Here is a 24,272-nt window from a genome sequence, read left to right on the forward strand (position 1 = left end):
TCTAAATGTAAGACCTGTAACTATGCAACTCTTTGAAGAAAAAATAGGACAAAACTTCACAACCTGGAATCTGGCAGTCACTTCCTGGACATGACACCAATGACACAGCAGCAAAAGAAAACACAGAAACGGGACTTGACGAAAATGTAAATATTTGTCATCAAAAGGTAGTATCAACAGAGAACAAAGGTAACCCAAAGAAATGTGAGGAAAGATTTGAAAATCATATGTCTGATAATCCACAAAGTATAGAGAACTCCTAAAACTCAATAACAACCACAACAAAAAACCTAACTCAGAAATGAGCGAAGGCCACGAATAGACATTTTTCCAAAGAAGATATACAAATGGCCAATAAGCACATGAAAATATACTCAACAGAACTAATCATTAGAGAAATGCAAATCAAAACTACAGTGAGGTACCACCTTATACCTCTTAGTATAATGACCATTTATTTAAAAAAAAAACATAAATATTGGTGAGACTGTGAAGAAACTGGAACACTTGTACACTGTTGGTGGGAACATGATCCAGTACAGCTACGTGGAAATCAGTATGATGGTTCTTCAAAATTAAAAGTAGAATTACTGTATGATCCAGTATTTCTACTGGGTCCATGCTGAAAAGAATTGAAAGCAGAATCTTGAAGAGAAATTTGTAATACCACATTCATAGAAGCATTTTTCACAATAGCTGAAAAGTGGAAGCCATTCAGGTGTTCACTGATGCATGAATGGATAGGCAAAATGAGGTATACCCATAGAATGGAATATTATTCACCCGTTAACAGGAAGTAAATCCGGCACTATTATGGACAAAGCATGAGGACATTATGGTAAGATAAATAAGCCAGTCACAAAAAGACAAACACTTTGTGATTTCACTTACACGAAGTACTTTAGAGACAAAAAGTAGAACGATGTTTTCCAGGGGCTGTGAGAAAGGAAGTATGGGAATTCTTGTTTAATGTGCATAGAGTTTGTTTTGCAAGATAAAGAGAGTATGGATAGTGGTGATGGTTACACATGGTTATGAATGTGCTTAATACCACTGAACTGTACACTTTAAAGTGGTTAAGGTTGTAAACTTTGTGTTATGAATATTTTCCCTCAATAAAAAAAATAGAAAAAGGCTATCAAGGCATGAAGGAACATGAAGGAAACGTAAGTGCACATTCCTAAGTGAAAGAAGCCAATCTGAGAAGTTTCCACTCCTGATGGTTCCAAGGATATGACATTCTGGAAAAGACAAAACTATGGAGTCGGTAAAAAGATCAGTGGTTGCCAGGGTTAGCAGGGAAGAAGAGATGAATGGATGGAGCACAGAGGATTTTTAGGGCAGGGAAACTATTCCTTAATGCTCCACATGTGCTATAATACACTTATCAAAACACATATAACTTAGCAACAGCAAGGGTGAACTCTATGTAAACTATGCAATTTGGGTGATATTAACATGTCAGTGTAGGTTTATCCATTATAACAAATGTAGCCCATTTGTAACAAATGTATCAAATCACAAGATACTGACGGTGGGGTAGGTTGCACCTGTGTGAGGGTGTGACTATATAGGAACTCTATACCTCCCACTCAGTTTTGCTCTGAACCTAAAACTGCCCTAAAAAACAAGATATGTTAAGTTGATACAGGACAATTGAGGAGATCTGGGTGTTTTTAAGTGAATTTTGGTTATTTGTGCCTTCAAAGAATGAGTCAATATCACCTTAATTGCTTATTGCATTTCCTTTTAATATCTGGGGGGATCTGTGCTAATTTCTCCTCTTCCATTCCTACTATTGTCTCTCAGAGTTGAGGCAACATCCTTCGGAAGAGCCAACCCATGTCCTGAGACTTATGAATGTTTCCAACAGGCTGGTGGGGGTAGGTCCATTTAAGGCTGTCTCTCATCTCTGCCAATCAGTCCAGCTAACTTTATGCATTTTCCCAGGCTCAGCCTCACACCTGTTTGCTTATCATTTCTCAGGGGACACTTGAGGGAGACCCTCCGTGGACAGGGGAGTTCCTCAGAACAGCTCTCTTCTCTCTGGCATCCTGACCCCGGCCACTAGCTGCCCCACACTGCCCCCAGTTCGCAGACCAGCTCTAAAACTGAGGGATCCATGGCACTCCACCTGGGTTTCTGGCCTGGGTCCTGGAAACATTCTCGAGGGGGTGAGCTGGGCAGCTGTGAGACCCACTCAGTTTCTTTCCCCTCCCAGGTGGGCCTGTGCTGTCCTCCTCAAGTCCAGCATCTCAACCTCCTTGTGTCCTGATCTTGTTAGCTCTCTGGATCAGTCGAGGGGGAAGGTCATCCAGGCCCTCTCACCCCACACGGTTGGAGCAGCCCTCCCCACTCCCACCACATTTCTGCTAAAAGTGCAGACCCACTGGCGGACCAAAAGGGGTGACCCCAGCCACCTACAGGTTGTGATACATGGGGTCCTTAGGCCACCCGCATGGAGAAGACTCAAGGGGCCAGTTGGCCCATATGTTTCAAGTGGGCAGGAACAGTCCAGAGAGCCTGAGAAACCCCTAGACCATGACAGGTCTGCAGGGGACCAGCCACGGGCCAGGGCCTGAGCAGGCACTGACTTCCTGGAGAAGCAGGAGCCCCACCTGGCGGCCCTGCCCACAGAGGTCAGGCCAATGCCCTTTGGGGTCTCAGTCACTTACTGCCGGGGCTTCCCCAGTAACTCAGACAGTAAAGAACCTGCCTGCAATGCAGGAGATCCAGGTTCGACCCCTGAGTCAGGAAGCTCCCCTGGAGAAGGGAATAGCAACCCACTCCAGTATTCTTGCCTGGAGAATTCCATGGACAGAGGAACCTGGTGGGCTACAGTCTATGGGGTCTCAGAGAGTCGGACATGACTGAGTGACTAACACACTCGCTTCCCGACAGAAATGCTCTCAGCTGGAGGAGACTAGTGTCAGGTCACAATCGTGTGCTTCCTTCCACCCCTGCATCCACTCCACCAGAGATCACATGAAGGGAGCAATCAGGTGATGACGTGAGTTTATTTATCCAGGTGCCTGATGGGGTGCTGACTGGTTGGAAGTCCAGGCCAAGTGACCCAGCAAGAGGATCTGGAGGGGTAGGGGGGCAGGTAACCCAGAGACAGCTGGAGGCGACTCCTGGGAGGCAGAAGCCCCAGGGAGCTGTGAGGTCGGGGTTCCTGGGGCAGTCGTGAGAGGTCAGCCAGTCAGGACAGTGGAGACATCGGGGACCCTGTCCTGAGTGAGGGCAACCACCCAGCCCAGGTCAGGACAGAGGACCAAGTCATAGGTGTAACCTGAGCTTGGCTGGCTCTGGGGTGACATGCCAGGTCAGCAGCAGGGCTCCGGGGCCGAGGTTGGGATGCAGCAGGCCGGGCGGGAGCATGTGGGCCTGCAGAGGAGGGACACGGAGGAGGCCGGGCGGCAGCAGCTGGGCTGGCAGGAGGACTTGGGTACACAGCATGCAGGGCGGCACACGGGGCGGCAGAGGAGGGACACAGAGGTGGAGGGTCTGCAGCAGGATGAGGGGGCTGAGCAGGGGGAGGCCTCACAGCACACGGGCCTGCAGCAGACAGGCCTGCAGCAGACGGGCCTGCAGCAAACAGGGGTACAGCAGACGGGCTCACAGCAGGCCTGCTGGCAGGGGGAGGAGGTGCAGCAGGAGGGCTGGCAGCTTGACTGCTGGCAACATGAGGAGGTAGAACAGGGGGAGGCCTCACAGCACACCGGCCTGCAGCAGACAGGCCTGCAGCAGACAGGTGTGCAGCAGATGGGCCTGCAGCAGACGGACTCACAGCAGGCCTGCTGGTAGGGGGAGGAGGTGCAGCAGGAGGGCTGGCAGCAGGGGCTGGACTCACAGCTCACTGGGGCACAGAGGAGGGTCAGGCGGGGGGCTGGGGCACAGCAGCTGGGAGCACAGCAGGGGGGCTCGCAGCAGCTCTCTGGACAGTCATAGCTCAGGTCGCTGGAGCAGACGGACAGGGTGGAGGCTGCCATGGTGGAGGTGGTGGGGCTGGAGGAGGGTTTGAGTGTGTGTGAGTGTATGAGCTGTGTGTGTGAGGTGCTTGGGGATGCAGGGCTTTTATACCTGGCCCCTGGCTTGTGTTGTCCCCACAGGAGACTCCCAGGCCCTCCCTTCCTTGTTGGGGTTGAGAGCTGGCGGCAGGAGCCCCTCATTAGTGCTGGCATAGTTTCCACAATTGTTTTCACTCATTAAACCTGTAAGCATAAATATCCCATGTTGCAGGATGTTTTCCCATTTCTCCTTTGTTTGGCTCCAGAAAAGACATAGAAAATATCTAGGTAAGATCCTACATGAAATGAACCCTGAATATTCATTGGAAGGGCTAATGCTGAAGCTGAAGCTCCAATCGTTTGGCCACTGATTCAAAGAGCTGACTCAATAGAAAAGACCCTGATGCCTGGCAAGATTAAAGCAGGAGGAGACGGGGACAACAGAGGACAAATTGGTTAGATAGTATCATTGACTCAATGGACATGAGTTTGTTCCTGCTCTTGGAGATGGTGAAGGACAGGAAAGCTAGCTGTGCTGTAGTCCATGGGGTCACGAACACTGGAACACGACTGAGCAACTGAACAACAGGAACAATGCTGAGTGAGGTTTAGAGGTGATGATATCTCTAAATTGGTGAATTTAGATGTTGAGCTCTCCTCTGTTTGAGGTACAGTACTTTTAATATTATTTTGACTTTTACACATTTTTAAACTTAGGTGTAAAGCAACATGTGCATGTCTGTAAAATACAAGTGGTCCAGGGAATATGACCGTGGAACCAAGTAAGGGTCATGTTTAGCAGGGGCTGATGGGAGATCCTGGCACTCACCCCCAGCAGCTGCTCTGCCAGCAGGAAGTATGGTGAGAGGGACATCCAGTCCCCTGCAGCCCAGCCAGTGTGCCTGAGAGGAGCGTTAATGGAGCGTGGTCATACGTGGAGTCTGTTACGAGATCTCTTCAGGGAGCAGCGCTCACAGGTGTCTGAGTCAGCGGCCGCGTTCATCAACCTATCTCCCAGACCCAACTGCTCTCAGCACACCCTGTGCACCCCATACTTCTCAGCCAAGCAACCTGAGTTTGCTTTCCTGGCCAGAGTTTGCCTTCCTCAAGGGCGATGCCCTGAAAGACCCAGAGAGAGGGAGGGTCTCCTCCTGGAGAACCTGTGTGTGAGCAGCGGAGACTCGAGGACCCGAGGCAACACCCAGAAGTAAAGCTCAGGCAAGAGTTGGTTTTCCTTGTGGATATAAGAAGATGTGGTCCCAGGGAGCCTGGAACAGAAAGTCAGCAAGGGCTGACTCTGGGGAAGACAGTGACATCTGGGCAGTGGTCATCAAGGTGGCCCTGACCATGGGTGTGGGGTCAGATGACACTGTCTGAGCACCTGTTCTAGGCCAGGTGGTGAGCTGAATGCTCTACACCTGCCAAGTCACTTGATTTCACATCCACTGAGCAAGGAAGTTTCTGTAAATAGGTGAGGAAGCCCAGGCACAGAGAAGTTAAGCAACCATCTCCAGGTCACACAGCCCAAAGTATCAGGACTGGGACTGGAATCCAGCCATCTGTATATAGGATCGAGGCTCTTACCCATGCCTTCCCCCAGGCCAACTTCAGTGCTACACGCAGAAGGAAGCACGTGTCCAAGGAAATTTACCACCAGGCAGCTGAGCTGAAAATTTACAACAGAGGCGGGAAACAGCAAAATTAACACCACAGAAAATCATCTGTGGTTTTCAGCACAAACACTGCTACTTCCTCCACTCCACAGAGGCAAAGTATGCATGCTTCCTCAGGGGCTCAGTTGTGTCCGACTCTTTGTGACCCCATGGACTGTAGCCTGCCAGGTTCTTCTGTCTATGGCATTCTCCAGGCAAGAATACTGGGGTGAGGTGCCACTTCGTACTCCAACAGTGTAGTGAAATTTCCTCAGTCATGTCTGACTTTTTGTGACCCCATAGATTATACAGTCCAAGGAATTCTCCAGGAGAATACTGGAATAGTTAGCCTTTTCCTTCTCCAGGGGATCTTCCCAACCCAGGGATCCAACCCAGGTCTCCCACACTGCAGGCAGATTCTTTACCAGCTGAGTCACAAGGGAAGCCCAACAGAGGTAAAGCATAAATCCCTGAATATGATGAGAGAAAATGTAATAAATAGACCATGTGTTTCGCTGACACCAAACATGATCGCTCAGTTGCTAACAAGGAAGAAGGAAGAGCTAGGATAGAACAGTAAAGATATGACTGAACATGAACCACTCTGAGCTGAGTGCACCAAGGTGGGTGTGTTTGGACTGGAAGGGCCTCATGAATTCAAGAGCATCGGATTTTTAGAGCCCACCATATACACACATTCAGTCAGTTCAGTTGCTCAGTCGTGTCCGACTGGAACCCCATGGACTGCAGCACGTCAGGCCTCCCTGTCCATCACCAACTCTTGGAGTTTACTTAAACTCATGTCCATTGAGTTAGTGATACCATCCAACCATCTCATGCTCTGTCATCCCCTTCTCCTGCCTTCAATGTTTCCCAGCATCAGGGTCTTTTCAAATGAGTCAGCTCTTTGCATCAGGTGGCCAAAGGATTGGAGTTTCAGCTTCAGCATCAGTCCTTCCCATGAACATTCAGGACTGATGTCTTTTAGGATGGACTGGTTAGATCTCTTGCAGTCCAAAGACTCTGAAGAGTCTTCTCCAACACCACAGTTCAAAAGCATCAATTCTTCTGCGCTCAGCTTTCTTTATGGTCCAACTCTCACATCCACACACAACTACTGGAAAAACCATAGACTAGACAGAACTTTGTTGGTAAAGTAATGTCTCTGCTTTTCAATATGCTTTCTAGGTTGGTCATAACTTTTCTTCTAAGGAGTAAGCGTCTTTTTATTTCATGGCTGCAGTCACCATCTGCAGTGATTTTGGAGCCCCCAGAAATAAAGTCTGTCACTGTTTCCATTGTTTCCCCATCTATTTCCCATGAAATGATGGGACCAGATGCCATGATCTTAGTTTTTTGAATGCTGAGTTTCATGTCAGCTTTTTCACTCTTCTCTTTCACCCTCATCAAGAGGCTCTTTAGTTTCTCTTCACTTTCTGCCATAAGGGTGGTATCATCTGCATCACTGAGCTTGTTGATATTTCTCCTAGCCATCTTGATTCCAGCTTGTACTTCATCCCGCCTGGCATTTTGCATGATGTACTCTGCATATAAGCTAAATAAGCAGAGTGACAATATACAGCCTTGATACTCCTTTCCCAATTTGGAACCAGTCCACTGTTATATATCCAGTTCTAATCGTTGCTTCTTGACCCACATTCAGGTTTCTCAGGAGACAGGTAGTGTGGTCTGGTATTCCCATGTCTTTAAACATTTTGCATACTGGGGTTAATAAAATGTAATTAAATAAACTCTACCTGTCTTTTTTCACATTGGATTTGGCTATTATAACAGCTGGACTTCCCTTGCGGCTCAGCAGTGAAGGATTCGCCTGCCAGCAGGAACTGCAGCAGACACAGATTTGACCCCTGGGTCAGGAGGAGCCCTGGAGGAGGGCACAAAGGCCCATTCCTGACTCTTGCCAGGAGAAGGTTATGGACAGAAGAGTCGGGCAGCTTACAGCCCACAAGGTCACAGAACTCAGACACACGTGAGGCAACTCAGCACATACGCATGCATATTATAATAGGTACAATTACATTTGAGGCCCCCAGCCAAGGCCCTTCACACTGCGCCGCAGGTGTCTGCCTACCCAGCAGTGTCCTAAAGGGCCAGGGTTATGTCCCTCCTCCCTGTATTTCCACAGAGGGATAGCTGCCTTAATACTTGAATTCCTGAGGGCATTGCCCAGCGAGCAGCTGCCATTTCCAAATAGCCCATCCCCTTTGGCTGTCGGTCCCTGTGATGGATAGTTTCAAGGGTCAACTGACCAGGCCACGGTATCCAGTTGTTTGGGTAAACATGTCTGGACGTCATGACACGGTTGCTTCTTAGGTGAGATCAAGACTGAAATCAGTGGACTCTGAGTAAAACAGATTGCCCTACAAAATGTGGGTGGGCTACACCCAAGAGTTGAAGACCTTGAGAACAGACTGAGGCCCCCCAAGGAGAAAAAGATTCTATCAGCTGGTCGTCTGTAGCTGCAACACTAACTCTTCCCTGGAAGCTCACCCTGCAGATTTGGGTCTTGCCCGCCTCCAAACTGTGTGAGCCAGCTCCTCAACATCAGTCTCTGCATACGTGCACATGTCTTATGGGTTCTTTCTCTGGAGAACCTGACTCACACAGGCTCCCAACATCACTGCATGTGGCTCTCACCATCCAGACCTTCGCACGCAGAGGGAAGCACTCACACTCCTGTCCAGGGCACTTGGGAACGGCTGGCACCAGCCTGTCTGAAGCTGATTCTGGAGTAAGCTTTACATATTCAAGGCAGATGTTTACTAAACAACGTCTCCTTTGTCCCTAGTGAGGCCCCATGTTCCCAGTGTGCAAGCCTGGGGCCTGAACATATGCCCCACTGCCACCCCATCACTCACTTCATGCAGGGGTCTACAAGTGAGTGGATACTCTGGACTGGAGGCTGCAGTTGAACTATGGCCTCAGGACACCTTGGGAGAGAGTAGCAGGGCGTGGTTAGCCGTGCCTGATGATGTTACAGTCCTGGATACAACTCAAGGCCAGGATTCTAAACCAGCCCAGACCACTGTCCACAACATAGGTCTTTCCCAGGGTTTGAAAGATATGCACTCAAGGCACAGAGAGGGCATGACAATGACTTTATTTGTTAACAAGCAGCCCCCTCACCTAGATCAGGACAAAATCCATGACCAAGAAGGATGGAGAGCAGCATGCTGGCTGACACTCAGGGCCTGGAGGGAACCAGAAGCCAGCCCAGGCTGCTCACAGGAAACTCTGGGACAGAAGGAGACCCCAGACTGGTCTAAGGCTACAGAAATTTCAGGTGAAAGTCAGCGTTGGCCCTGGAAGGAGTTGGCAATGTGCCAGGTCAGCAACAGGGCTCTGGGGCTGAGGTTGGGACGCAGCAAGCAGGGCGGGAGCACGTGGGCAGGCAGAGCAGGGACACGCTGGAGGCTGGGCGACAGCAGCTAGACTGGCAGGAGGAGGTGGGCACACAGCAGGCGGGGCGGCACACAGGACGGCAGAAGAGGGACACGGAGGAAGAGGGTCTGCAACTGACCGAGGAGCAGGGGTTCGGCTGGCAGCACAAGGAGGATGAGCAAGGGGAGGACTCACAGCACACAGGCCTGCAGCAGACAGGGGTGCAGCAGACGGGCCTGCAGGAGAGAGGTGTGCAGCAGACGGGCCTGCAGCAGAAAGGTGTGCAGCAGACGGGCCTGCAGCAGAGAGGTGTGCAGCAGACGGGCCTGCAGCAGACGGGCTCACAGCAGGCCTTCTGGCAGGGGGAGGAGGTGCATGAGGAGGACTGGCAGCTAGACTGCTTGCAAGATGAGGAAGTAGAACAGAGGGAGGCCTCACAGCAGATAGGTGTGCAGCAGATGGGCCTGCAGTAGACAGGTGTGTAGCAGACAGGCCTGCAGCAGACGGACTCACAGCAGGCCTGCTGGCAGGGGGAGGAGGTGCAGCAGGAGGGCTGGCAGCTAGACTGCTGGCAGGACGAGGCCAGGCAGGAGCTGCTGCAGCCTGGCTGGCAGCAGGGGCTGGACTCGCAGCTCACTGGGGCGCAGAGGAGGGTCAGGCGGGGGGCCGGGGCGCAGCAGCTGGGGGCACAGCAGGGGGGCTCGCAGCAGCTCTCTGGACAGTCGTCCACCTGCCAGGAGGAGCCGGTGCGGGAGTCACAGGACCCGGGCAGGCAGACCCGGCTGCCGTAGCTCAGGTCACTGGAGCAGACAGACAAGGCAGAGGAAGCCATGGTGGAGGCGGTGGGGCTGGAGGAGGGTGAGGATGTGAGTGTGTGTGTGTGAGTGAGTGAGTATGTGAGCCCGGCTCAGGGCTGTGGGCCTTTTATACCCCATCCAGGTGTGTGTTGGGCCAGCTGAAGGCTCCCTGAGGCTTCCCTTTCCTTGTTGGTGTTTTGAGCCCCTATTACTTCTTGTTTATTTACACAAGAGTTTCCTGCTTGTAAAATGCATGTCCTGGTTGAGGGCTGGATCACCCCTGAGCTGTGTGAGGGTCTCTAAGCAAACACAGGACTCATCTATGGTCCTGGAGCCCCACCCGTGTGTGCCTGCAGGCTCTCCCCTCCCACCTGTCCATGGCTCTGCAGGGGACTGGCTGTGAAGCCCCTTCTCAGAGACTTGGCATCGCAGGGCTCAAAGTTGGGACGGTGCTGCCACCTGCTGTAGGACGTCCCTCTCAAGCACCAGGGCTCAACAGTGGACAGACCAGCCAAAGGGAGAAGGAGCGAGTGAGAAGAACCAAGACATGTCTCAAGCACAGAGCAGGATGGAGGAAAGGTCCAGCTGCGTCAGACGAGGTCTCCAGGGATAGAATGTGTGCAGCAAAGGGAGAAACAGAACATTTTCCAGAGAGAAGGGAAAGAAACATGGTGCTTCAGATGTGGATCTTTGACCGAACACAGTACAAGATGAATGGAAAACGGTGCGTATCTGACACACTGGTGAAATGTCTGACGCCAAATACGAGGAAACAGCCTAAAATCTTCCAGAGAGTTTGGCATCTGACTTCACTCAGCCAATCAACATACCTGAAGACAGTGCAACCAACTCTTGAGAGTTTGAGGACAGTGGATTATCAGGCGGATGGAGATTAGAACATTTTAGATAAGACAGCTATTCTGAAAAGAAGCCACTCGTACAGTATCTACAAAAACCACCTTGAGAGTACATGGTCCAGAAAAAGAGCGAGCCCAAAGGCAGGCAGAATATAAAAAAGAATAATAAAGAACAACAAAGTCAGCAAAAAGCAGACAGAGGGAGAGGAGGTCCATCGGCTTGACCCTGTAGAAGCAAGTGCCTGCTGGCTGCCCTGCCCCTTTGGCCTTCGACCCACTCTTTCCCAAGTGCAGTTCTCTGAGTTTTCACAAATGCAGACACACCCCCACCAGACCATACACGCCTTTGACAGACTCTTTCCCATGTGCGGGCCTCTGAGTTTGACCAATGCAGACACACCTCCACCAGACCATAGAGGCCCTCAAACTCCTGTCCCACTGGAATCAGCTCCTCCTTCGGTCCAAAGCCCCAGGTAAGTGCTGATTCAAAATCACTGCCGTTGTGACTTTTCTAGGAGGTCCTTGCCTACACTGGCATGGTAATTGTTTTTAATTCTAGCCTTTCTCATACATATGAAGGGGATTTGTGGCAGTTTTAATTTGCACTTCCCTAATGAGTAATGATGTGGAGCATCATTGTATATGCTTATTTGCCATCCCTGCATCTTCTTTGGTATTTCTTCAAATCTTTAGGCCTTTTTCTTTGTTGGCTTTTCTTGATGTTGGATTTTGAGTGTTCTTTATATATTTTGGATATAAGTACTTTAGTCAGATGTGTGATTTGCAAATATTTTCTCCAAGTCTATGGCTTGTGTTTTCATTCTTTAAGAGTGCCTTTTGATGAACAATACAGTTTAATACTGATAAAGTCCAGGATATTCCTTTTTTTTCTTTTAGCGATCATGCTTTTTGTATTGAATCTAAGAACTTTGCCTAACCACAAGGTCACAAAGATTTTCTCCTATGTTTTCCTCTGCTGCTGCTGCTGCTGCTAAGTCGCTTCAGTCATGTCCGACTCTGTGCGACCCCATAGACGGCAGCCCACCAGGCTCCCCCGTCCCTGGGATTCTTTTCTGTATCATTCATCTGGGCCTGTACCTTTGCTAGCATTGGACTGTTTTGATTATTATAGCTTTATGGTAAATACTGAAGTCAGATAGGATAAAACCTCCAACTTTCTTCCTCATTTTCAAATTTTGTGGCTCCTTGAGCTCCTGTGCCTTTCCAAATAATTTTGGGGTTAACTTATTGATACCAACAAAGAAATCCTATTTGTTATTGCAATTACTTTGAATCTATAGATCAATTTGGAGGTGATGTGTTGTGTTTAGTCGCTTAGTCGTGTCCCACTCTTCGTGACCCCATGGACTGTAGCCCGCCAGGCTCCTCTGTCTACGGGGATTTTCCAGGCAAGAATACTGGAGTGGGTTGCCAAGCCCTCCTCCAGGGGATCTTTCCAAGCCAGGGATTGAACCCATGTTTCCTGCATTGCAGGCAGATTCTCTAACATCTCAGCCACCAGGGAAGCCCTGGTGTGGGTAGTCTGTCACTTCTCCAGGGGATCTTCCCAACCCAAGAATCAAACCAGGGTATCCTGCATTTCAGGCAGATCCTTTACCAGCTTGACAAAAGGAAAAATGAAAGGGATTTAAGTTGAAAAACAGAGAAGGCAATGGTAACCCACTCCAGTACTCTTGCCTGGAAACACCCATGGACGGAGGAGCCTGGTAGGCTGCAGTCCGTGGGGTCGTTAAGAGTTGGGCACGACAGAGCGACTTCGCTTTCACTTTTCACTTTCATGCATTGGAGAAAGAAATAGCAACCCACTCCAGTTTTTTTTTTTTAACTTTACAATATTGTATTGGTTTTGCCATATATCAACATGAATCCGCCACAGGTATACACGTGTTCCCCATCCTGAACCCTCCTCCCTCCTCCCTCCCCGTACCATCCCTCTGGGTCATCCCAGTGCACCAGCCCCAAGCATCCAGTATCGAGCATTGAACCTGGACTGGCGACCCGTTTCATATATGATATTATACATGTTTCAATGCCATTCTCCCAAATCATCCCACCCTCTCCCTCTCCCACAGAGTCCAAAAGAACTGTTCTATACATCAGTGTCTCTTTTGCTGTCTCAGATACAGGGTTATTGTTACCATCTTTCTAAATTCCATATATATGCATTAGTATACTGTATTGGTGTTTTTCTTTCTGGCTTACTTCACGCTATATAATACGCTCCAGTTTCATCTATCTCATTAGAACTGATTCAAATGTATTCTTTTTAACGGCTGAGTAATACTCCATTGTGTATATGAATGGATAAGAAAGCTGTGTTCTTGCCTGGAGAATCCCAGAGATGGGGGAGCCTGGTGGGCTGCCATCTATGGGGTCGCACAGAGTCAGACATGACTGAAGTGACTTAGCAGCATCAAGTAGAAAAAGAAGAAGTAAAATCATCTCCATTCACAGATGTTATGTATACACAATCCTTATGTGTACAAAATCCGAAAAATTCCATACCTACACACAAAACCATTACAACTAATATGTGAATTCAGCAAAACAGCAGGATACAAAGTCAATATAAAAAAATTAGTTGTATTTCTATACACTAATAATGAATAACCCTAAAAGGAAATTACAAAACTGATTCCATTTAGAATATCATCAAAAAAGTAAAATACTGAGGAATTAATCAAGGAGGTCAAAAACTTATCCAGTGAAAACTACAAATCATTGTTGAAAGAAATGGAAGAAGACATAAGTAAATGGAAAGACACCCCATATTTATGGATTCAAGCTTTAATATTGTTAAGGTATCATTACTATCCAAAGCAATCTATATATTTAATACAGTTGCTATCAACATCTTGATGACTTTTCACAGAAATTAAAAAAAAACTCATTCTAAAATTCATATGGAATCTTAAGGGACCTTGAATAACCACACACACACAAAAAAATCCTGAAAAAGGACAAAGCCAGAGGAATCATACCCCTGATTTCAAAGCTCACTACAAAGCGACAGTAATCAAATAGAGTGGTACTGGCACAAAGTCAGACACAGAGATCAATGGAAGAGAATATAGGATCCAAAAACAAACCCTCACACATTAGGTCAAACCATCTTTGACAAGGGCATTAAGTCCATTCACTGGAGAAAAGACAGTCTTTTCAACAAATGGTTCTAGGGAAATCGGATATTCACATGCATAAGAATGAAGTTAGATCCATACCTAACATCATACACAAAATTAACTCAAAGTGGATCCTCCATCTAAATGTAAGACCTGTAACTATGCAACTCTTTGAAGAAAAAATAGGACAAAACTTCACAACCTGGAATCTGGCAGTCACTTCCTGGACATGACACCAATGACACAGCAGCAAAAGAAAACACAGAAACGGGACTTGATGAAAATGTAAATATTTGTCATCAAAAGGTAGTATCAACAGAGAACAAAGGTAACCCAAAGAAATGTGAGGAAAGATTTGAAAATCATATGTCTGATAAGAGATTGATATCCACAAAGTATAGAGAACTCCTAAAACTCAATAACAACCACAACAAAAAACCTAACTCAAAAATGAGCAAAGGCCACGAATAGACATTTTTCCAAAGAAGATATACAAATGGCCAATAAGCACATGAAAATATACTCAACAGAACTAATCATTAGAGAAATGCAAATCAAAACTACAGTGAGGTACCACCTTATACCTCTTAGTATAATGACCATTTATTTTAAAAAACAACATAAATATTGGTGAGACTGTGAAGACTCTGGAACACTTGTACACTGTTGGTGGGAACATGATCCGGTACAGCTACGTGGAAATCAGTATGATGGTTCTTCAAAATTAAAAGTAGAATTACTGTATGATCCAGTATTTCTACTGGGTCCATGCTGAAAAGAATTGAAAGCAGAATCTTGAAGAGAAATTTGTAATACCACATTCATAGAAGCATTTTTCACAATAGCTGAAAAGTGGAAGCCATTCAGGTGTTCACTGATGGATGAATGGATAAGCAAAATGAGGTATACCCATAGAATGGAATATTATTCACCCGTTAACAGGAAGTAAATCCGGCACTATTATGGACAAAGCATGAGGACATTATGGTAAGATAAATAAGCCAGTCACAAAAAGACAAACACTTTGTGATTTCACTTACACGAAGGAAGTACTTTAGAGACAAAAAGTAGAATGATGCTTTCCAGGGGCTGTGAGAAAGGAAGTATGGGAATTCTTGTTTAATGTGCATAGAGTTTGTTTTGCAAGATAAAGAGTTCCAAGTATGGATAGTGGTGATGGTTACACATGGTTATGAATGTACTTAATACCACTGAACTGTACACTTTAAAGTGGTTAAGGTTGTAAACTTTGTGTTATGAATATTTTCCCTCAATAAAAAAAATAGAAAAAGGCTATCAAGGCATGAAGGAACATGAAGGAAACGTAAGTGCACATTCCTAAGTGAAAGAAGCCAATCTGAGAAGTTTCCACTCCTGATGGTTCCAAGGATATGACATTCTGGAAAAGACAAAACTATGGAGTCGGTAAAAAGATCAGTGGTTGCCAGGGTTAGCAGGGAAGAAGAGATGAATGGATGGAGCACAGAGGATTTTTAGGGCAGGGAAACTATTCCTTAATGCTCCACATGTGCTATAATACACTTATCAAAACACATATAACTTAGCAACAGCAAGGGTGAACTCTATGTAAACTATGCAATTTGGGTGATATTGACATGTCAGTGTAGGTTTATCCATTATAACAAATGTAGCCCATTTGTAACAAATGTATCAAATCACAAGATACTGATGGTGGGGTAGGTTGCACCTGTGTGAGGGTGTGACTATATAGGAACTCTATACCTCCCACTCAGTTTTGCTCTGAACCTAAAACTGCCCTAAAAAACAAGATATGTTAAGTTGATACAGGACAATTGAGGAGATCTGGGTGTTTTTAAGTGAATTTTGGTTATTTGTGCCTTCAAAGAATGAGTCAATATCACCTTAATTGCTTATTGCATTTCCTTTTAATATCTGGGGGGATCTGTGCTAATTTCTCCTCTTCCATTCCTACTATTGTCTCTCAGAGTTGAGGCAACATCCTTCGGAAGAGCCAACCCATGTCCTGAGACTTATGAATGTTTCCAACAGGCTGGTGGGGGTAGGTCCATTTAAGGCTGTCTCTCATCTCTGCCAATCAGTCCAGCTAACTTTATGCATTTTCCCAGGCTCAGCCTCACACCTGTTTGCTTATCATTTCTCAGGGGACACTTAAGGGAGACCCTCCGTGGACAGGGGAGTTCCTCAGAACAGCTCTCTTCTCTCTGGCATCCTGACCCAGGACACTAGCTGCCCCACACTGCCCCCAATTCGCAGACCAGCTCTAAAACTGAGGGATCCATGGCACTCCACCTGGGTTTCTGGCGTGGGTTATAGAAACATTCTCGAGGGGGTGAGCTGGGCAGCTGTGAGACCCACTCAGTTTCTTTCCCCTCCCAGGTGGGCCTGTGCTGTCCTCCTCAAGTCCAGCATCTCAACCTCCTTGTGTCCTGACCTTGTTAGCTCTCTGGATCAGTCGAGGGGGAAGGTCATCCAGGCCCTCTCACCCCACACGGTTGGAGCAGCCCTCCCAACTCCCACCACATTTCTGCTAAAAGTGCAGACCCACTGGCGGACCAAAAGGGGTGACCCCAGCTAACTACAGGTTGTGATACATGGGGTCCTTAGGCCACCCGCATGGAGAAGACTCAAGGGGCCAGTTGGCCCATATGTTTCAAGTGGGCAGGAACAGTCCAGAGAGCCTGAGAAACCCCTAGACCATGACAGGTCTGCAGGGGACCAGCCACGGGCCAGGGCCTGAGCAGGCACTGACTTCCTGGAGAAGCAGGAGCTCCACCTGGCGGCCCTGCCCACAGAGGTCAGGCCAATGCCCTTTGGGGTCTCAGTCACTTACTGCCGGGGCTTCCCCAGTAACTCAGACAGTAAAGAACCTGCCTGCAATGCAGGAGGTCCAGGTTCGACCCCTGAGTCAGGAAGCTCCCCTGGAGAAGGGAATAGCAACCCACTCCAGTATTCTTGCCTGGAGAATTCCATGGACAGAGGAACCTGGTGGGCTACAGTCTATGGGGTCTCAGAGAGTCGGACATGACTGAGTGACTAACACACTCGCTTCCCAACAGAAATGCTCTCGGCTGGAGGAGACTAGTGTCAGGTCACAATCGTGTGCTTCCTTCCACCCCTGCATCCACTCCACCAGAGATCACATGAAGGGAGCAATCAGGTGATGACGTGAGTTTATTTATCCAGGTGCCTGATGGGGTGCTGACTGGTTGGAAGTCCAGGCCAAGTGACCCAGCTAGAGGATCTGGAGGGGTAGGGGGGCAGGTGACCCAGAGACAGCTGGAAGTGACTCCTGGGAGGCAGAAGCCCCAGGGAGCTGTGAGGTCGGGGCTCCTGGGGCAGTCGTGAGAGGTCAGTCAGTCAGGACAGTGGAGACATCGGGGACCCTGTCCTGAGTGAGGGCAACCACCCAGCCCAGGTCAGGACAGAGGACCAAGTCATAGGTGTAACCTGAGCTTGGCTGGCTCTGGGGTGACATGCCAGGTCAGCAGCAGGGCTCCGGGGCCGAGGTTGGGATGCAGCAGGCCGGGCGGGAGCATGTGGGCCTGCAGAGGAGGGACACGGAGGAGGCCAGGCTGCAACAGTTGGGCTGGCAGGAGGACTTGGGCACACAGCATGCAGGGCGGCACACGGGGCGGCAGAGGAGGGACACAGAGGTGGAGGGTCTGCAGCAGGATGAGGGGGCTGAGCAGGGGGAGGCCTCACAGCACACGGGCCTGCAGCAGACAGGTGTGCAGCAGACAGGCCTGCAGCAGACGCCCCTGCAGCAGACAGGGGTGCAGCAGACGGGCTCACTGCAGGCCTGCTGGCAGGGGGAGGAGGTGCAGCAGGAGGGCTGGCAGCTTGACTGCTGGCAACATGAGGAGGTAGAACAGGGGGAGGCCTCACAGCAGACCGGCCTGCAGCAGACAGGTGTGCAGCAGACGGGCCTGCAGCAGACAGGTGTGCAGCAGACGGGCCTGCAGGAGAGAGGTGTGCAGCAGACGGGCCTGCAGCAGACAGGGGTGCAGCAGACGGGCCTGCAGGAGAGAGGTGTGCAGCAGACGGGCCTGCAGCAGACGGGCTCAGAGCAGGCCTGCTGGCAGGGGGAGGAGGTGCAGCAGGAGGGCTGGCAGCTAGACTGCTGGCAGGACGAGGCCAGGCAGGAGCTGCTGCAGGCTGGCTGGCAGCAGGGGCTGGACTCGCAGCTCACTGGGGCGCAGAGGAGGGTCAGGCGGGGGGCCGGGGCGCAGCAGCTGGGGGCACAGCAGGGGGGCTCGCAGCAGCTCTCTGGACAGTGGTCCACCTGCCAGGAGGAGCCGGTGCGGGAGTCACAGGACCCGGGCAGGCAGACCCGGCTGCCGTAGCTCAGGTCACTGGAGCAGACAGACAAGGCAGAGGAAGCCATGGTGGAGGTGGTGGGGCTGGAGGAGGGTGAGGATGTGAGTGTGTGTGAGTGAGTGAGTGAGTGTGTGAGCATGGCTCAGGGCTGTGGGCCTTTTATACCCCGTCCAGGTGTGTGTTGGGCCAGCTGAAGGCTCCCTGAGGCTTCCCTTTCCTTGTTGGTGTTTTGAGCTCCTATTACTTCTTGTTTATTTACAGAAGAGTTTGCTGCTTGTATAATGCATGTCCTGGTTGAGGGCTGGATCACCCCTGAGCTGTGTGAGGGTCTCTAAGCAAACACAGGACTCATCTAGGGTCCCGGAGCCCCACCCGTGTGTGCCTGCAGGCTCTCCCCTCCCACCTGTCCATGGCTCTGCAGGGGACTGGCTGTGAAGCCCCTTCTCAGAGACTTGGCATCGCAGGGCTCAAAGTTGGGACGGTGCTGCCACCTGCTGTAGGACGTCCCTCTCAAGCACCAGGGCTCAACAGTGGACAGACCAGCCAAAGGGAGAAGGAGCGAGTGAGAAGAACCAAAACATGTCTCAAGCACAGAGCAGGATGGAGGAAAGGTCCAGCTGCGTCAGACGAGGTCTCCAGGGATAGAATGTGTGCAGCAATGGGAGAAACAGAACATTTTCCAGAGAGAAGGGAAAGAAACATGGTGCTTCAGATTTGGATCTTTGACTGAACTAGGACAAGATGAATGGAAAACAGTGCGTATCTGACACACTGGTGAAATGTCTGACGCCAAATACGAGGAAACGGCCTAAAAGCTTCCAGAGAGTTTGGCATCCGACTTCGCTCAGCCAGTCAACATACCTGAAGACACTGCAACCAACTCTTGAAAGTCTGAGGAAAGTGGATTATCAGGCGGATGGAGATTAGAGCATTTCTGATAAGACAGCTATTCTGAAAAGAAGCCACTCGTACAGTATCTACAAAAACCACCTTGACAGTACATGGTCCAGAAAAATAGCGAGCCCAAAGGCAGGCAGAATATAAAAAAGAATAATAAAGAATAACAAAGTCAGCAAAAAGCAGAGGGAGAGGAGGTCCATTGGCTTGGCCCTGTAGAAGCAAGTGCCTGCTGGCTGTCCCACCCCTCTGGCCTTCGACACACTCTTTCCCAAGTGCAGTTCTCTGAGTTTGACAAATGCAGACACACCCCCACCAGACCATACAGGCCCCCAAACTCCTGTCCCACTGGAATCAGCTCCTCCCTCAGCCCAAAGCCCCAGGCAAGTGCTGATTCAAAATCACTGCTGTTGTGACTTTTCTAGGAGGTCACATACATGGAATCGTACACCGGGTGGCCTTTGGGGTCTGGCTTCTTTCACTCGGCAAAATGCAGTGGCCGTGGTGCTGTGTGCATCCGAGGCTCCTCCCTGTTCCTGCTGCGTAGTGTCCATGGTGAGGGTGCTCCACCATTTGTTCGCTGGACAGCTGGGAGACCTATTCATGACTTCCTGTGTTTGGTGATTATGAACAAACCTGCTGTCAACGTTCTTTGTGCACAGGTTTCTGTGTGATTGTGTTTTCATCCTCTAGGATAAATACCCAGGCGCGGCATAGCTGGATCGGATGGGAACTGTATGTTTAGCTTGATAGGAACCTGCTAAGCTCTTTCCCCAAGTGGCCGTGCCATTCTGCATTCCCACCAGCAATGCGTGAACGTTCTCGTGGTTGTATATCCTTGGCCAACAGTCCACATTGTGAGGGTTTTATTTCTGGCCATGCTAATAGGCATGAGGGCTTCCCAGATGGCCTGGTGGTTGAGTCCATCTGCCAGTGCAGGAGATGTGAGTTCGATCTCCTGGGTGGGAAATCCTCTACAGAGGGAAATAGCAACCCACTCCAGTATTCTTGCCTGGGAAATCCCATGGACAGAGGAGCCTGGCAGGTTACAGTCCATGGGGTCACAAAGAGTTAAACACAACTTAGTGACTACACAGGGCTTCCCTCACAGCTCAGTTGGTAAAGAATCCACCTGCAATGCAGGAGACCCCGGTTCAATTTCTGGGTCGGGAAGATCTGCTGGAGAAGGGATAGGCTACTCATTTCAGTGTTCTTAGACTTCCTTTGTGGCTCAGCAGTAAAGAATGTGCCTGCAACGCGGAAGACCTGGGTTCTATCCCTGGGCTGGGAAGACCCCTGGAGAAGGGAAAGGCTACCCATTCCAGTATTCTGGCCTGGAGAATTAAGAGTCAGATGCAACTGAGCAACTTTCGCTTCACTTCACTTCACTTCACTTAGTGACTAAACAACAACAATAGGTATGCAGTACTACCTTAGTATCAGAGAAGGCACTGGCAGCCCACTCCAGTACTCTTGCCCGGAAAATCCCATGGACGGAGGAGCCTGGAAGGCTGCCATCCATGGGGTCGCTAAGAGTCAGACACGACCGAGCGACTTCACTTTCACTTTTCACTTTCATGCATTGGAGAAGGAAATGGCAACCCACTCCAGTGTTCTTGCCTGGAGAATCCCAGGGACGGGGGAGCCTGGTGGGCTGCCATTTATGGGGTCACACTGAGTCAGATGTGACTGACGCAACTTAGCAGCAGCAGCACTACCTTAGCATAATTCAAACTTGCACTTCCCCAAAGACCAGTGATACGGTGAGGTTCTCTAATGTACTTCTTTGCCAAACTTATCCACAGAGGCTGTGTCATTTATATTATTTAATGTATCAAAGCTCCAGTTTCTCCACATCCTTGCCAACACTGGCATGGTAATTGTTTTTAATTCTAGCCTTTCTCATAGGTATGAAGGGTTAGGACTTTGTTGCGGTTTTAATTTGCACTTCCCTAATGAGTAATGGACAAGGCAATGGCACCCCACTCCAGTACTCTTGCCTGGAAAATCCCATGGGCGGAGGAGCCTGGTAGGCTGCAGTCCATGGGGTCACTAAGAGTCAGACACGACGAGCGACTTCCCTTTCACTTTTCACTTTCATGCACTGGAGAAGGAAATGGCAACCCACTCCAGTGTTCTTGCCTGGAGAATCCCAGGGATGGCGGAGCCTGGTGGGCTGCCGTCTATGGGGTCGCACAGAGTCGGACACGAACTGAACTGAACTAAATGAGTAATGATGCGAAGCATCGTTTTATACGCTTATTTGCCATCCCTGCATCTTCTTTGGTATTTCTTCAAATCTTTAGGCCCTTTTCTTTGTTAGTTTTTCTTGATGTTCGATTTTGAGTGTTCTTTATATATTTTGGATACAAGTACTATAACTATAAAACTCTTTTAAGAAAAAATAGGACAAAACTTCACAACCTGGAATCTGGCAGTCACTTCCTGGACATGACACCAATGACACAGCAGCAAAAGAAAACACAGAAACGGGACTTTACGAAAATGTTAAATATTTGTCATCAAAATGTAGTATCAACAGAGAACAAAGGTAACCCAAAGAAATGTGAGGAAAGATTTGAAAATCATATATCTGATAAGAGATTGATATCTAGAATGTATAGAAAACTCCTAAAACTCAATAACAACAAAACACCTAACTCAGAAATGAGCAAAGGCCACGAATAGATATTTTTCCAAAGAAGATATACAAATAGCCAATAAGCACATGAAAATATACTCAATATAACCAATCATTAGAGAAATGCAAATCAAAACTATAGTGAGGTACCACCTTACACCTCTTAGTAAAATGACCATTTATTTTAAAAAACAACATAAATATTGGTGAGACTTTGAAGAAACTGGAACATTTGTACACTGTTGGTAGGAACATGATCTGGTACAGCTACGTGGAAATCAGTATGATGGTTCCTCAATACATTAAAAGTAGAATTACTGTATGATCCAGTATTTCTACTGGGTATATGCTGAAAAGAATTGAAAGCAGAATCTTGAAGAGCTATTTGTAAACCACATTCATAGAAGCATTTTTCACAATAGCTGAAAAGTGGAAGCCATTCAGGTGTTCACTGATGGATGAATGGATAAGCAAAATGTGGTATACACATAGAATGGAATATTATTCACCCGTTAACAGGAAGTAAATCAGGCACTATTATGGATGAACCATGAGGACATTATGGTAACACAAATAAGCCAGTCACAAAAAGACAAACACTTTGTGATTTCACTTACACGAAGTACTTTAGAGACAAAAAGTAGAATAATACTTTCCATGGGCTGTGAGAAAGGAAGTATGGGAATTCTTGTTTAATGTGTATAGAGTTTGTTTTGCAAGATAAAGAGTTCCAAGTATGGATAGTGGTGATGGTTATGAATGTACTTAATACCACTGAACTGTACACTTTAAAGTGGTTAAGGTTGTAAACTTTGTGTTATGAATATTTTACCTCAATAAAAAAAAAGTAGAAAAAAGGCTATCAAGGCATGAAGGAACATGAAGGAAACATAAGTGCACGTTCCTAAGTGAAAGAAGCCAATCTGAGAAGTTTCCACTCCTGATGGTTCCAAGGATATGACATTCTGGAAAAGACAAAACTATGGAGTCGGTAAAAAGATCAGTGGTTGCCAGGGTTAGCAGGGAAGAAGAGATGAATGGATGGAGCACAGGATTTTTAGGGCAGGGAAACTATTCCTAATGTTCCACATGTGCTATAATACACTTATCAAAACACATAGAACTTAGCAACAGCAAGAGTAACTCTAATGTAAACTATGGACTTTGGGTGATATTGACATGTCAGTGTAGGTTTATCTATTATAAGGAAAGAATGTAGCCTATTTGTAACAAATGCATCAAATCACAAGATACTGATGGTGGGGTAGGCTGCACCTGTGTGAGGGTAGGGAGATATATATATATATATATATATATATATATATATATATATATATAGGAACTCTGTACTTCCCACTCAGTTTTGCTCTGAACCTAAAACTGCCCTAAAAAACAAGATATGTTAAGTTGATACAGGACAATTAAGGAGATCTGGTTTAAGTGAATTTTGTTTATTTGTGTCTTCAAGGCATGTGAAAGTGCTGCACTCAACATGCCAGCAAATTTGGAAAACTCAGCAGTGGCCACAGGACTGGAAAAGGTCAGTTTTCATTCCAATCCCTAAGAAAGGCAATGCCAAAGAATGCTCAAACTACCGCACAATTGCACTCATCTCACACGCTAGTAAGCTAATGCTTAAAATTCTCCAAGCCAGGCTTCAGCAATATGTGAACCGTGAACTTCCTGATGTTCAAGCTGGTTTTAGAAAAGGCAGAGGAACCAGAGATCAAATTGCCAACATCCTCTGGATCATGGAAAAAGCAAGAGAGTTCCAGAAAAACATCTATTTCTGCTTTATTGACTATGCCAAAGCCTTTGACTGTGTGGATCACAATAAACTGTGGAAAATTCTGAAAGAGATGGGAATACCAGACCACCTGATCTGCCTCTTGAGAAATCTGTCTGCAGGTCAGGAAGCAACAGTTAGAACTGGACATGGAACAACAGACTGGTTCCAAATAGGAAAGGGAGTACATCAAGGCTGTATATTGTCACCCTGTTTATTTAACTTATATGCAGAGTACATCATGAGAAATGCTGGACTGGAAGAAACACCAGCTGGAATCAAGATTGCCGGGAGAAATATCAGTAACCTCAGATATGCAGATGACACCATCCTTATGGCAGAAAGTGAAGAGGAACTAAAAAGCCTCTTGATGAAGGTGAAAGTGGAGAGTCAAAAAGTTGGCTTAAAGCTCAACATTCAGAAAATGAAGATCATGGCATCCGGTCCCATCACTTCACAGGAAATAGAGAGGGAAACAGTGGAAAGAGTGTCAGACTTGATTTTGGGGGGCTCCAAAATCACTGCAGATGGTGACTGCAGCCATGAAATTAAAAGACGCTTACTCCTTGGAAGGAAAGTTATGACCAACTAGATAGCATATTCAAAAGCAGAGACATTACTTTGCCCACAAAGGTCTGTCTAGTCAAGGCTATGGTTTTTCCTATGGTCATGTATGGATGTGAGAGTTGGACTGTGAAGAAGGCTGAGCGCAGAAGAATTGATGCTTTTGAACTGTGGTGTTGGAGAAGACTCTTGAGAGTCCCTTG

The 24,272-nt window shown here is 47.9% G+C and overlaps 4 protein-coding genes across 4 annotated transcripts in view; all 4 read right to left on the bottom strand.

Annotated features, from left to right (window-relative positions):
- TSPEAR (thrombospondin type laminin G domain and EAR repeats) overlaps nt 1–24,272 on the bottom strand; it is a 193,374-nt gene that overhangs the window by 39,282 nt on the left and 129,820 nt on the right. The window lies entirely within an intron of this gene.
- LOC123335079 (keratin-associated protein 10-8-like) lies at nt 1,104–4,189 on the bottom strand. The gene is made up of 2 exons (XM_044947633.1): nt 3,783–4,189; nt 1,104–3,710 (listed from the first exon to the last, which is right to left on the bottom strand). Exons 1-2 carry the CDS (start codon nt 4,182–4,184, stop codon nt 3,327–3,329), a joined length of 786 nt encoding a protein of 261 aa, XP_044803568.1. The 5' UTR covers nt 4,185–4,189; the 3' UTR covers nt 1,104–3,326.
- Nucleotides 9,012–9,949, bottom strand: LOC102414359 (keratin-associated protein 10-8-like). Its single transcript, XM_044947666.1, has 2 exons — nt 9,574–9,949; nt 9,012–9,330 (listed from the first exon to the last, which is right to left on the bottom strand). Exons 1-2 carry the CDS (start codon nt 9,894–9,896, stop codon nt 9,012–9,014), a joined length of 642 nt encoding a protein of 213 aa, XP_044803601.1. The 5' UTR covers nt 9,897–9,949.
- Nucleotides 17,018–18,387, bottom strand: LOC123335075 (keratin-associated protein 10-11-like). The gene has a single exon (XM_044947625.2). It carries the CDS (start codon nt 18,318–18,320, stop codon nt 17,346–17,348), a length of 975 nt encoding a protein of 324 aa, XP_044803560.1. The 5' UTR covers nt 18,321–18,387; the 3' UTR covers nt 17,018–17,345.

The sequence above is a fragment of the Bubalus bubalis genome, chromosome 1 (assembly GCF_019923935.1).
Source record: "Bubalus bubalis isolate 160015118507 breed Murrah chromosome 1, NDDB_SH_1, whole genome shotgun sequence".
Classification (NCBI taxonomy): Eukaryota; Metazoa; Chordata; class Mammalia; order Artiodactyla; family Bovidae; genus Bubalus; species Bubalus bubalis.